The following is a 15,634-nucleotide window of genomic DNA, read 5'->3' as shown; positions in this document are numbered from 1 at the left end:
ATGTCAATTTTGATACGCTTAAACCTAGAGTTGAGGAGCGTCGAGAAATGACAATAACCCCTCGCAATCGACTTATTACAGTTATTTACCTGGTGTCAGTGACAAGCGTTTGTACAGCCGAGCGCAAGCGGCTACTGGTTTTAGATTTCCTATGGCATTGTATAAATTACTTTACCGGCTGCCAACTTCAGTTTCGGCTAACACGAACCGACCATACATAATATCTCTTGCTTCTTCGAATCTCAATTACTGGATGAGCTTCCGAAGGTGTTCTGGAGCTTCGGAAAGGTGCGGAAAGGTTTAAACAGCATAACTGAGTGCAGTTATGCTGTCTAAACCTTTAAAGTTACGGTAAACTTAAGTCAAAGTCGCTTAAGGGCGTAGTCAAGGCGTGCAAGGTATAACGATTACCTTGCAGCCGATCTCCGAATTTTAAAGCTTAATTTCCTATTACAGATTCGTCATAAAATAAAACTACCGATCATGATAAATCAAAATCAATCGTATTTAAGATTTTTATATCACAGACAATCAGGGTACGTAAGTTTTTTTCTATTACCTACTCACATGAGTATGCGTGTCTTTGACTTTGATTATTTCATTATCTAGCGTGTAACATACAGCATTACACCACCTTCTGGTGCAGCACCATCGCACTTTACCGCCCACCTCACCTCTTCTGTAAAATTTGTTGCCTTTGAATAACAACTGTTCCTTTCGTTTCGTACCAATGACGAAAGTTCCTGGAATATAAAATTAAATTTAGGGATTTTACAAATCCCGCAGGAAACCTTAACTTTGCCAATATAAAATGTATCCCATGACCGTCTTTAGAATGAAAGCTATTTTTATGCAAAATATCACCAAGATAAGTTAAGCTGTCAAGCCGTGCAAGCATTGCATATAAGCAATATAACTATTTTTTATTAATCCCGCGGGTCGTCTTTACCGGAAAAAATATTTTTCTAAGCCTATCTCTAAGAAGCAAGCGACATGTGTGCCTGATTACATTAAAATCGGTTATATAGTTGAGCCAAACGTAGGTAGCAAACAAGACACCCACTCTAGTAAGGATTACGAGACAATGTCACATTGCTCGGAGAACCGATGAAAGATGCGAGTCCTAAGCTGATTAAGCTGGTTACGCCGCATCGGTAAGCGCAGTGTTGGTAAACCCTCAAATAAGTGGAAACATAGATGCAGGGAACCGCTGGACGAAAGCTGCAAAAGACTTTGGCATTTGGAACTATCTGCAAAATACCTATGTCCAGCAGTGGCCTTAGTAGGCGAGCATCGGTTGATATGATGGTGAAAATGAACGTGTTTTTGCTACATTTTTGTGAGCTTAGTTACTAAAGCTCAATGAAAATTTAACTTTATTAAGACCTTTACCACAAGTAGCTTAATGGTAGGTATGTAGGCAGGTGTTAAGGTACTTCGTAGCCCTAGAGGAAGAATGAATGAATGAATACACTTTTATTGTACACCAAAGAAAAAAAGTAGTTACAGAGATATACATACATAGCAAGAGAGTACAATTTGGTCATAACTGTAAGATAAACTTCAAATGACAATAACTGAAAAATATTTTAAAATTTTAATATGTCACTTAAACATTAACAAAGATAGATCTAAATACAATCCTAACTACAATATAGTTCTCCATTGGAGGAGACTGAGAGACTAGAAGGGCATTAATAATTATATTAATAGTTATTATATCAATAGTTTTTCAATCTCATATCGGATTTCCATCTCACTTCGATGATCAGCAGTGGCGTGCACAGGAATTTGGACCAGGGTAAGCATAAAGCAGTAAAATGGCATAGAATGCCAAAATCCTGCTCTGTTGCCAGTTATAGGAAAATGCTAGGGTAGGCAGCGCTTTTGTGTATATATGAAGTGCATGCCACTGAAGATCAGTCAGATTTGTTAATGTATTTAACACTTCAATGGCCTATAACATTACACCGCTGGACTAAAGGCCTCTCCCAACGGAAGCGTATGCCCATAATCCCCAAGCTGGGCAGCCGGTGTGTTATCGCAGCAGATGGTAGTATTCCAACATAGGACGCTGCTGCCCGGTCTCCGAAACCCGTGGGAGGGGTGGTAACACGGGATGTATTTAATTACACACTAGTGTCATGTTAAGAAATTACAAGAAATCAGAAGTGGGATCACTATATTTTACTGTGGTATTTATTTAATCATGATTATGTTCTGAATGATGAAAAAGTAATCCAGAATTCAAAGTCTGCACGATGGCCGGGCATTTTCTGCTTTTCTTCTTGGAACAATACCATCTGCACGGCTTGCCTTGCACTAAGTTGTACTTGTCACACCAGAACGAGAATCCCTTGAACAACAATTTATAATTCCCCCGTGCGGTTGGTATAAATTGAACTAGAAATAAAGAAATAATTGTGAAATAATCGAATTCTTACTTCAAATCAGAGAAACAAAACGCAAAGTTCACCGAACTTTAAGTGGTTTTACTTGTTTACACGTATTTACATTTTATTCATTTATTTAATCACATTATAATTTGTTGTACACTGAAAAAAATACATTATATTTTAATTCGCTGCACTTTGGTAATTCCACAATATATTACCTTGCAGACTTGTAAGATAATATATTTAATAATTTCTGAATCTTTAAACGCAACAAAAACTGATCTTTCAAATTACTCTATAAGATTTTCATTTCAGATTACTACTATTGTTTAAAATTAAGTAAGACTATCGTGGAATATGAAAAAAAATAACTTAATGATGCAGATGTGTGCAAAGATGGTCTTTTTGCTAGAGCAATCCAAGAAAATGGAGGATAGCATACACATCAGCATATATATGTAGCACATCTCTGGTTTTATGAATGAAAAGCAGATTTTGCATTTATATAAATAAAAATAAAATATTTTCAAACATTTATCTTTTATTTGGCATCCGTTAGTAACATTATAAATTAAAAAACGCGTATAACAATACATTCATTTTACACTTAGTAAATTAAGTTAATCTCAGTGTTTATTTTAATAAATGGATTTAGTTCCCGCTTTTTCCGATATGTTATAACTAAAATAAACAAAAATGCTGTTCTAAGGACTTCAGGACTTTAAACCTGACCACAAACAAAATGTTTTTATTTTTACTTCTTTAAACACACGACTGAAATTAATATTCGAATAGACAAGGATTTAAAAGTTAATTTAGTTTAAAAAAATGTATTGACAATTTATGCCGAGTTCTTTTTGATTCTTTTTTTAAAAAAAAAAAATTAATGAATAATAAAGATAAAAAATGGGAGGTAGTCTTTCTCAGTGATTATGTCGCCCGCATACAGCTATAACAGTTCCCTGTATCGTCTTCACACACGCTTTACACCTCATTTTGGAGCGTTTAGAGCAATACCAGTGACGCACCAGTTTCTCTTTAGGATATTTGATATTCCAGTTGCTCCAAAACGTCTGATTATCGTAATGGAGCATGAAATTGCCGCTTTTTGTTGGAAATAAAACACCTGAAAAAAAAATTAAATAAAATTTTGAAGCATCGAGCGCGCTTAAATCGAGTGTATAAATTTGAATTTGAATTTATGGTCGCTGATAATCTTCGCAAGGTTGTTGTGTATTATGACTATTATGTAGTGAAGTCTCATCGCAAGGGTCAACCAAGTGAAATTTGTAAAATGTTATTGAAACTATAATGGAAACATTCTTCAAACAACAATTAAAATTCAAATTATTTAAAATGGCGTGTCAAACATTGCGTGACGTCACACTTAGGTGCGGCCAGGATGTGATCAGACGCCCAATAGAACAGAGGCAGTCCTGAGGCGAATGCTGATCTTATTCTGAGACATGTCTTTTGGGATCCACACGATCAAGTCACGGCTGGCAATGTTTCCTCATTAGGTAACAAACACGCAACGCCTGCGCAGCATCTTCACGGGCGAAGACGAGGGCCCTTTAGGTTTACACTCGTAAAAGCCATAAAAGATAAGGTTTTTTTTTTTATACGGACATACATTTTATTTTTATTAATGCAAATATTAACTTGTGTCATTAATTTTTTTTTTATGTGATATATTCAGCCTGGAAGACGAATTGGGTAATCATAATTTATGTCTGAGTATGTAAATAAACTAGCCCAGTGGGTAGGACAACGACTTCGCTTTCAGGGGTCCGAGTTCGAATCGCACCTCTAACTTTTCTAAGTATTGTGCGTTTTTTAAAGAATCAAAATATCACAAGGGTGAAGGAAAACATCGTGAGGAAACCTGCATGCCTGAGAGTTCTCCATAATGTTCTGTTCGGTGCGTAGTCCACCGATCCCCACTGAGCCAGCGTGATGGATCGTCAGCGGAGCAGACCCGTGCCCTGTAGGCCGGAAATGGAAGATGATATGAAGATGATATAAATAAATTAGTATTCGAAGTATACTCAATATATTAAAACACTCACAAGACTAGTAAAAATTCATAAGAATTGGACATTTTTTTGCTGTATTTAGTATTACGTATTAAATAGTACAAATTCAATTCAATTGATTTACAGATACAATAGTCAAGAGTAATTGATATAATGATAAATGCTCTTTAATTCACAACATTAACATACACGAGAAAAAAGTTAAGCTAAATTAAACCATTTATCTAGAGTAACAGTTAATTCTACTACAAATTTTGCTCACCTATTATTATACATGTATACGAGTATATAATATTTTACTAAGGACTAGACCGTCTTTTAAATTTTTTTTAGGAATATAAGAATAAGTTTTGGACTTCTCGTCATTAAAGTACATCGCAGATGATATCGGAGATCGTATGCAATCATGCGCATTTCCACATGCACGTACACTCTTCACGTCTTGCGCGCATTTTTTGCTTTTCCCGTAACATCAAATCCTTGCAAATTTTACTGGTGCAAGCTACTTTTTTTTGTTACACTGGTAAATTTTGCTGTTTACTTTAGTAGTGGGATAACCTATTAGGGGTATAAAAGTTATATGAAAACCATACGTCCATGGTTTCTACACGGCATCGCACCGAAAGACTAAGCACGTCTGTGTCAATAGGGAGATAACTAGCCACGACCGAAGACCGAAGACCGACCCGACAAGACAATAGAAAATTATAGATATCCAAATTGCATAAAAGCACTCAACACTGCGCCAGGACTGATCCCGTCCCGTCGTGACCACGATCCATGCAACTGGGTCGAAATATCGACAAATTCAAAATATTATCGTGGTATGTACCCGTTGAACTATACTTAAGAAATGTACTAGCGTTAGTTTTAAGTTAACGTATGCTGTTATCACCTTCGCTAACATAAGTGTTAACATATTAAAATTATGAACGCTTCGTAAGTGCCTGTGATAAGGTCTACATGAATAAAACATTTTTGTTTTTTTTTTCGAGTTTGCTATTTGCCCTATTTATTGATTAAGGCATTCTATTTGCACATACTTTCTGTAATGCAAACGAGGCATAGCGATTCATTGCAGTAACTGATTGCATATGCAAGCACAGTTCTGTAGTAATGGATGACATGGGGACAGTCCCAAATGAGTTCGAAACTAGTAAGGCAATATTCATATAGGATACAGTTGTTAATTACTATACACACACTACATAAACACTTTTGTATAGTAATACATGCCGAACCCTAATTATAAATGGAAAACCGTCTATACACAGAGCAAGACTTCGCAGGGCATTTAATGAAAAGCACTACTTAAAACACGTTTTAAGAAGTGTTAATTAATCATGAGTATGTGTTCCAGATATACTCAGTATAACACCGTCCTGCATTTTCACTGACACCCTGCATTGCTTCCTTCTTCTTCTAGAGCAACACCACACGCTCCTCCCAGTAGTGCTAAAATAGTTACCTGAGAATGTATTGCTTCCGATCTGGAGTAAACGTCGCCCGGAGCCCAAAGAAAGTAGTTTGTAACCTTAAAAGGAAAAGTTTTATTTAGATTAATGGTGGTATCCACATTACCTACCTAGATGGCGCTACAAGAGCCTACATCACGCTATCAAAGTTTTTACAACTGAGGCCCATATATACAAGTTCCAAGTTCAGAAGTCGGACCTAACACCAGTTCGAAGGAATATCTTACTTTTGATACTTTTGAGCACATTATCATAGCTTTCATGCAAGCCCAACGAGTCACGAAGCTGAAATGGCTATGGCCATAGCTTGCAGAACCGATGGACGTCGGGGTGCCAAGACGCTGGAATAGCGAGGTTCAACCCCCGCCGAGGTAGACATAAACTTTATTTATTTATTTTATTTGTGAACAATAACATAACTTAACCGCTAATGAATGAAACGATGATCACTGTAAAAGTATGAAACTGCGTAACAGTGATTACGCCCACCTCCAAAACTTAAAATTTACCACTGTTCACTGGATATTTATCTAACATCAAGCATGTAGGGGAGCTGCTGTAAGCAGGTGGCTCAGAACCGCCTTAAAGACCTATGTCGAGCAAAGGACACCAAACATGGCGGTAAGGTTGACATGATTATGAAGATGATGATGATATAATCTCGTCGATCACTTTGTCTTAGTTCATGCGGATGGACTGGAGCTGAAAACCGCCAGCAACACGGAGGGTTGCGAGCTAGCGCGAAATTAGTAAGATTTAGTAAGGAGACAAGAATAAAAACACAACCTTATATTATGTGGGACTATATATTTAAAACATATTAATTTAGTACAAGTGCCGCATTATGTACATAATCGTCTTATTTACAAAATTTATCACAGTTAGAATCATTGTCAACTGTTATATCAAAAACAATGTTACAGATAAAGTAACTACACTTAAAAAAAAAAGTGTGTAAAAAAAAGTCACACACGGTAGAAGTGAAACTTCTGAAAAGTGCCTGATTAAAAAACTTATTGAAAAAATTAACAGTCGCTTCATGTAAACTGTATATTTATAAGTACATAAATAACTTTTTTGGCGTGCACGAAATTCTCGAACACTTTTTTATTTATCAAGGAAATGAAAATATTGGTACAAATTAAAATTCATCAACAATCAACAAACTTATGCTAAACCTTTCTAATACGCAGGCGCAAGCACATGCGTTAAACACATGGAGTCCGAGAACGTCTAATGTTCTATCTCATTCTCTCGCCGGCTGAGTCCTTCCTATACATTTATGTGTTTGTGTCTCTATTGACTTATTTTTTCGTTTAATCGAGTTTGAAATCACGAATTCGAAGAAGTTTCACTTCAAAAATATTTTAGGATTAATTTTAAATACTGAAAATGCATTCCTTTTTCTATAATTGGAACATCTGCTTTTAAGTACATATTTTAATTCTAATTGATAAATGGCTACTAGAATTTTTGACTTCACTAGATTCAAGCACTCCTTTAATCATGTGTATGAATTCCAGATATATTTATTATGGCACCATCTTGCATCTTCACTGACACCCTGCACTTTTTCCTCTTTCTCTTAGAGCAATACCAAACACTTCTACTCCCTGTCGTGCTCTGATAGTTACTTGAGAATGTATAGTTACCGATCCTCAGCAAATATCGGCCATGGCCCAAAGGACATAATTCGTAATCTAAAAAAAACAATCTTCATTTTCAATAAAAATCCATACTTACTGGCAGTTTTATCGCTTCAGCTCTATATTTTTAGATTTTTTAATACATTGTACATTCTTTAAAACTTGGATTTAATCTATATTCTCTACTACAGCAATTCCCTGGTATAAAACTCTATCGCTCTTAAACTTTCTCCTTGCATTCAATTCAATGCATTATTACCAATAAACATACTGTCCCAGTTATCTACTTAAAGTTTAAGTCTGAAGAAGTATAAATAATATGAGTACTAACATTTTTGTATTTCATGGTTGGCTTCGGCATAAATACATATGAAATTCCTATTTCTGGTTTCCGTATTTTAAACTCTCTAATTTAATGCATAATATGATCTTGTGCTTACATGCTCTTCACTATTGTTTTCTGCTCCTAACATAGTATAGGTTTTTCTAGAAAAAATACTTAAATAATGCATTATTCCAAGCGCTTGAGACGTTAACACCGCAAATAAAGAAACTATTACAAAAATTACTATCGAAAAACCACATCTTCACACACATCACTATCTTCACACACGTCACACACAGCAAACCTTTAAAGGCGTATTGAATATTAATATAATGCGGTGGGTAGTAAGATAATAAAAAGTCTTGAGCGTGCAATCATCGTTTTATTACGGTTTATTGGCAGCTGTAGAATCAAAAGACGAGACTGGCCTTGAAATTTTCAGTAAAAATACATATTGGCCCCTATTCAGTAACTTTTACTAAACAGTCTGTCATCTCCATGAGGAAATTTAGATGAACATGCAACTGTTACTGTAGCTGTTTTGTAAACAGACAATCTGTCGGTTGCTATATGGAAAAAATACTGAAGAACGTCTTTGAATAGTTTAATCATGAGTATGGGTTCCCGATATATTTAGGATGACTCCGTAGTGCATTTTCAATGACACTCTGCATTTTTTCCTCGTTCTTTTAGAACAATACCATACACTTCTGCCGGTTGTGCTCTGATAATAACTCGAGAAAGTGTGATTATCGATCCGTAGTAAATATCGGTTATGTTCCAAAGGAATTAGTTCGTAACCTGAAAACAAAAAAAAAATATTATCTACAAAACATACTATGCTTGTATTTATCATCCTCAAGTACTAAAGTGCTATAGGTTACCGGTCTCTTTTTGCATAGCAGGGGATACTTTACACGCTGACCCAAAAAGTTAGCTGGCTTTAAAAAAATTATAATATACTTATGATTAGAACCGGGACCGTTTTAATGCACGGAGTTTAGGCAGCGCCATTTTTCTAACTCCGCACTGTTACTTAGAGTTTCCTGACAGAAAACCAAAACACCAAACAACTCATATGAATTGACGTGGGAAGTGGATCCAGGAACTTGTTGTTCATCGTCAAAGGTCTCTATTCTTGCTATTCCTCTTCATTTTAAATTTTTCTTGCTCTCGCGTTAACATAATGAATAGCATAATATTATGAGCCGTGCAGATACCTTACTCATAGACATAAACTCCCTTTTGGCACTTCGCTGAGTCCGCAGCAGATTTTATAAGGAAAAATTTAAAACGTTTTTTAATTCTTCATTATCTCGTAAACTATGTATCTTACAGCAAACTGTAGAGGCAGAAATATAATAATAAATAAATGAAACTTTCCTGTTATATTAGTTTAGATGCAATTTGAAATCATTAAATGTAATTCGATATCCTTAATTTATTCCTGTCTAAACACATGTATGGTATTTTTTTATGACTATAAGTGAATGATATTCCGATCAAAAGCCCTTTAAGCCTTGTCTACTTGTATGGGTATCTCTTAACAAATCGATTAGGTAGTTACACAATAGAATAAATATTAACAGCAGTCCTAATTTTTTGAATATTTTTGCTTTTACACATATATAATTAGTGTTGTTCCTTAATAATTTTCAAGTATTACATAATTATCACCCACGTTTGTAACTTTAAACGAATTCATTAAGTAATTGCATATAATCTATATCTCTTAAACCCTAGCCAATGATCAGTATTTGGAAGCTTTAGTTTTCCTCTTCATTCTTAATAATGCCTTTTTTTTATGTTATACCGAACATATTTCTGTGTAACATCCAAGGTGTTAAGTAAAAATTGGAGACACACTTGTCTACTTCCTTTATTATAATTTATGAAATACTCGTAGGTGCAACTTCTTCTGCTGTTTTCAGCTTGTTTTGTTTTTCTGCGGTTTATTGGAACACAATCGCAACTTTTATTAATCCAGTCCTTTTGACCTTGCTTGTCTAAGCTCCAAAAGTAATTAAAAATAGAGATTCGGTTATCTTCGGATATTTCAAAGCATTTTCTTTGGCACTTTCCCTCCTTGCAAGGGTTATTTCGCAAACGCTTCGCTTCTTTTAATACAGTAGCAGTAGTTATTTTCCTTAGTTTTCTTTTATTCCTCGTTATCAATCTCTTAATAAATTTTTCTCTTTTATTACTTTCATCAGATGTTTTTCCATTGTAAAATAAATTTGTTTCAATTTGAGCAGAACTATTTGAATAAAAATTCATGTTGCCTAATGACAGAAAATGATCGCCATCTAAAACAAAAATATTATTAATGCAGATATTTTTACAACAACGGCCACATGTTATGTTTATTATCTAAAATATTAAAGCCTGTGAAATAATCTTAATAGATATAATTATTCTGTCCGTGTTTTGATATCTTACTCCCCCTTAATGCCTGGACCAATATGGGTGACCATACAATGGGTTTCTGGATTGTTCGAAAAAATAATTGAACCCGATAACTATTGCCAGTGTTTCGCTCTTTTTAATACACCGGCAGTACATACCCTTCCCCCTTGTTTTTAGATTCTTAATTTTCTTTCATTTTTTTGTATCAATCTTTGAACATTTTTAGTATTTCGTGTAATATTTTCTTTTATATTACTACATTCAAATGATTTTCCATGTTTTATTCAAAACTATTTGACGAAAAAAGCTTGTTTGTTATCTGAAACAAAAATCTGTTACTTATTTATTTTTTTACACGCCCACATTCGAATATAAAACAACTGTAGAAAAAAACATAAACAACAAGTAGTAACAAAACAAAAACAAAAACATTACAAAAATCAAAGCCTTAAAACTATAAAACTCGATTAAAATTAATATAAATAAAAAATAAAAACAAATAGAATACAAGAATATTGAAACCTATCCTAGTTTTGTGAAAAGTGTTAAAATTTATCCGAGAGTTGACAACTCAGATGTTTAAATAATAAAATTCAACGGTAATATAATTTTTATTTTATGATTTTTATAAATTAACTCTCCCTGAGACTACGTAGGAAATCAACGGCATAACGTACCTACTCTCTACAACATATACAAAAAATATAAAGGCCAAAGTCACCCACAAACGCATCTTATGTAGTTAATGACTAGTTCAGACAAATCCAATACATTATATAACACAAATATATAGTTTATAACAACGAGTAAATATTATCACTAAATATTTTTAATTTCTTGGTGTTTCAGTAATTTGAAACTTTAGCGAATGATTCGAGATTATTTTGGCTATTCGAAATTTCAGAATCAACTACTCCAAAAAAATAATTTTACCTTTAGTTAGTTATCATTAGTAAATTCTACATAAAGCTTGCCTAAATAAAACATTTTTTCATATTAATGATCTGATTTAAATTACGTCTATTTTTTTATTTATTTACATCTTGAGGTAAATAAATAAAAAAATTGTTACTAACATCTGATTTCTTAATTACTAAACTTAATTACGATGCTTGGAAACAACTGACTCCACTTATCTAAACATGAGGTAGAATAATGATTGATATATAATAGCTATTAAATTTTCTAGTTTTGAATTTGCTTTTTACACATACTTTTGGACAAATTATGAGTTTCTTTTCCATCTACTTATTACACCAGTAATAGGGTATACTGAAGACATAAAGTATATCTGTTTTCATAAACAGATATTCTTTATGTCTTTAAAAGTGCCTGTAAAGTAAGCCCTACTCGATATTTGTTTATGTTAAGTCATAGGTAGGTGTAACCTTCATTTTCATACAAGCCTTCTTCAAATTGTAGCTCAAATAAGTCTGCGTTACATCCAAAGTGTTAAGTAAAAATTGCAGACACACTTGTCTACTTTCATCATTTTCATGTAAATAATATTCGCAGGAACGACTTCGTCTTCTTTTTCCAGATTCGTTGGATTTCGCTTGCAAACGATTGATTGGGACAGATATACAGCTTCTAATAATCCATTGTTTTTTCTCTTGCTTATCCAAACTCCAAAAGTTACGAAAGATAGACTCTCGCTTATCCTCTGAAATTTCGTAGCATCTTCGTTGACACTTGCCCACCTTGCAAGGGTTATCTCGAAGACGCCTTGCTTCTCTCACTCTACCAGCAGTAGATTCATACGCCTCTCCTTTGTTTCGCAAATATTTTCTTAGTTTATTTCTTTTACGTGGCTTCGTAATTGTCTTTACGGTGCTCCTCATTTCTGGGGATATTTTTATAATTAACTTTTCCACTTTCCTTATAACACTAACTTCATTCGATATTTTTCCACTTTCCAATGCATTTGGTTCGTTGATATTAGAACTATTTGAAGCAGCACACTCGACAGCAACTGATTGTTCATTGCCTGAAAAGAAGAACTGTTAATACCTGAAGTATTTAAGTGCTGAGTTGTGTCCTTCTTACGTATAACTTTGTTACATTTCATAGAGTACTAAAGCCCAACTATCCCGCAAGGTTTCTTTCCTAAGATCTCCGGCTTAAAGCTACAGAATACACCACTGCGCTGGCACTTATATATAGTTTTCAGTGTTCATTAAAGCAAGTATATAAAACTTATTTGCATGAGAAGATTATTTCTCAACATTAATGTATCACCTACACCTCTTCTGTAAATTCTAATAAACGGTTTGAATTTGGTCGCCAAGCTACCTGGAAATTGCAGTAAGAATGCAGTGTTAATACAGTTGGCAAATCTTGCATAGAGCCCTTTTCTGGTCGGTACCTGATTATCATTCTTTGTGCTAGAGGTATTGGGAACCTATTACATTTTAATTAACTAAGCGAAGCGAGTTCTAATAGATTACTTAATTAAAATTTTAATCCGTCTGACCATCTGGTTATTTTTTAAGAAACATATTAATTTCATTTTCATAAAGGATAGTATTCTACTACTAACTAGTAAATTAAAATGTAGGTATAGCAAATGTATTGTAATTATGGAATATAGCTTACTTGAATACTTCGCGACTCGACTACAAATCTTCGACTGCCAGTGGTCGTTATCAAGATTAATAAGTAATTAATAGTGGTCATCAACAACTATTAAAGTCATCTTATTTCGCGAACGGATGAACCGATGTTGATTTAGTTTTTTGTTTGTAATGTTCGGAAGTGTTTGGGAGCTATGATTGATAAAAATCGGTACAAGATGGCCGCCGCCACAAAATTTTTTTGTTCAAACCTTTAACATGGGTTTCGAATGAAAGGGCTTAACTAGTAGAATAAATACATTATATTGAAAGTTGGGGGTTTTTTAATTTATATTTTTTATTATAAGTATAGAATAAAACCACACTTTCGCATTTACAATATTATTGGTATATATTCTTGAACCTAGCCATGGTTATGCGTCCCTAATGTTTCAATGACGCTCCCATTTAACATCCTCACAGATACTTTACATTGCTTTCTGCTTCTTTTAGAACAATACCAAAGGCTGATTCCTGATGAATTCTTCCTGTAGTTTGAGTAAGTATTGGTGCCGATGCATAGTAAATATCTGTCTCGCTTCAGGGGAATAAGCTCGAATCCTTAAAAAGTAATGAAATTTTCATCATCATAGTTATCATCACAGTCATTAGCTTTTATTCACATATCAATGCAGTAGTACTAGAGCTATATCTGACGAAGCTTATCTGGGGAAGTACTAATGTCATGCTTATTTCTTCAGCCAACTAGCATTGTTTTGTTCCGGTCTGAAGTGTGTCCTTGCTAGTGTGTTACAGGCGCATAGGTGAGAGGGAATTTTAGCTAAGATTAATCATCATCATGTCAACCAATCGACGTCCACAGCTGGACATTGGTCTTTTATAGGGAGCTCTACAATACACGGTCCTTGGCCGCTTGCCTCCAGGGGGTGTAAGTGGGAGGCTAGTACCAGTCAGCGTCCCAAAATGCCAACCTCACCTGCACGTGGTGCACTCTGCCGTCTAACCGACGAGGCTCTGGCGAACGACAAGTGGCGGGATAACCACTTCAAATTGGCTAGACTAAATAAATGGCACATATCGGTGTCGGGCAGCAGCGACGCCGGTGCGATCAGTCTAGCCCTGTGATGACCAACCCGCCTGCCCAGCGTGGTCATTATACGGCAAATTCTTTGTAAGATGAACCAAAGTTAGAATTATTCACCGTTTAATATATACTTTTTCTCCATTAACATACGAGTATCACACTGCTGAGCATTGACCTATTAAGACTCTTATGGAGAGGGATTAAGAGCTAAATTAGTGATATTTGTATAAAACCGTGGCTCCGATACGGGTTAGTGGGTAATGTTACGAAAGTCGTATGCGTAATTACGACTATGTATAAACGTAAGAAATAATACTTATTAGACGATTGGCCATTCGAATTTCAACTGAGTTACACACTAATTGACATTTAATACTAGGAATATTAAAAAAAACTCTTCATTTTAGACTGATTTTACCCAGGATTAGGTAGCTACGTTCGATCGGAAAATATTTATTCTTATCGAATTTCATATTGCGATAGAAGAAATATTAAGGTTATAACTTAAAAAATAGAAGTCAAGACGTAGGTAAGACTAAATTATCTTCTTCAGAACACGTCTAAAAAACTGTTTCATCATTTCATTACCTTAGAATGACTTTCGTCCGAGTAGATTAAATTCCAGGATAGAATGTAAAAAAAATTATAAATTTAAATGTAACCTTTGCAAACATCATCGATCCATTGCTGCGTGGGAGGTCACATTGATTAAACAGGCATTCATTTTATTATTACATTTTTTGTGTTTTATATCCAACTCACAAAAATACCTCTAGCACGGTGACGTTTTGAAACGTTGAGCGTGGAAAAAAAAAGGTCAATTAATCTCACTCAAAAATGTCATTTAATTGCATAGTATACATATCAGTCAATTAAGAAATAATTAATTTAGCGGACACATTTTACATGATATGGTTTGCTCTCTTCGAAGCTAAAACGGTTTATTACCTCGGTAGCGCTATCTCAACTGTATGTGCGAAGTCAAAAATGAATTAACAACGTTGCAAAGTAGTGTACAACTATTTTGCTAACAGTGTAAAAATTATTATCGAAATGTATATGAAAATAGTATCCAATGTAGATACTTGACAAGGCTTGGATTATTATCAAACTATCTTTTTTTTTTTATAAACCAGTTCATGAATTAAGTGTGCTCACTTAGTTTAAGTGCCTGTCAAACGTGACTTATGTTACTTAAACATTATCATCATCCTCAGTCTATTAATGCCCCATAGCTGGGCATCTTGCGTAAGGAAAATCCAAAGTACAGAATCACACCAAGTAGGCCAATAGGGCATGCGTGCCACGAGATAATTATCTCTACCCATTTCTCACTCGCATTTTTTCTACAGAATTAGAAAAGAGAATATCATCATCATCATCATAATGCCATTATTTATTGTAGTTGGTCTGAAATAAAAGCATTTATTATTATTACGGGCCCACTACGGGACAAGGGTCTCCCAGAATGAGAAGGGGTTAGGTCGTAATACACTTTGCGGATTGGTAAACTTCACACGCCTTTAAAAACGTTATGATTAACTTTTTCGCACACAGGTTTCCTCAATATGTTTTCCTTCACCGTTAAAGAAGGGAAGTATAATGTTTTTTTTTCATTAAATTAAAAACCCACATAATTCCGAAAGGTGCGTGTCGAACTCAGATCCCCGAAAAGAGAGGCTAAAGCTCTAAC

The 15,634-nt window shown here is 34.5% G+C and overlaps 1 protein-coding gene across 24 annotated transcripts in view; it reads right to left on the bottom strand.

The window, feature by feature from the left end:
• The window catches only part of LOC120626775 (protein tramtrack, beta isoform), a 548,009-nt gene that overhangs the window by 189,466 nt on the left and 342,909 nt on the right, over positions 1 to 15,634 (bottom strand). Inside the window, exons 5-6 of one of the 24 annotated variants that reach the window (XM_039894507.1) lie at positions 5,901 to 5,966; positions 3,305 to 3,522 (exon numbers count right to left, since the gene is read on the bottom strand). The exons of 22 other annotated variants lie outside the window; for them this stretch is intronic. In XM_039894507.1, the coding sequence (XP_039750441.1) occupies positions 3,320 to 3,522; positions 5,901 to 5,966 (269 nt within the window). In that variant the 3' untranslated portion in view covers positions 3,305 to 3,319. Of the gene's footprint in view, positions 1 to 3,304; positions 3,523 to 5,900; positions 5,967 to 9,251; positions 10,185 to 15,634 lie in introns of those variants that run through there. One more of the 24 variants, XM_039894476.1, reaches the window with a different exon arrangement.

This window comes from Pararge aegeria, chromosome 10, assembly GCF_905163445.1.
Source record: "Pararge aegeria chromosome 10, ilParAegt1.1, whole genome shotgun sequence".
In the NCBI taxonomy this organism is placed as follows: domain Eukaryota; kingdom Metazoa; phylum Arthropoda; class Insecta; order Lepidoptera; family Nymphalidae; genus Pararge; species Pararge aegeria.
This window is presented reverse-complemented; position numbering and strand designations above follow the sequence as displayed.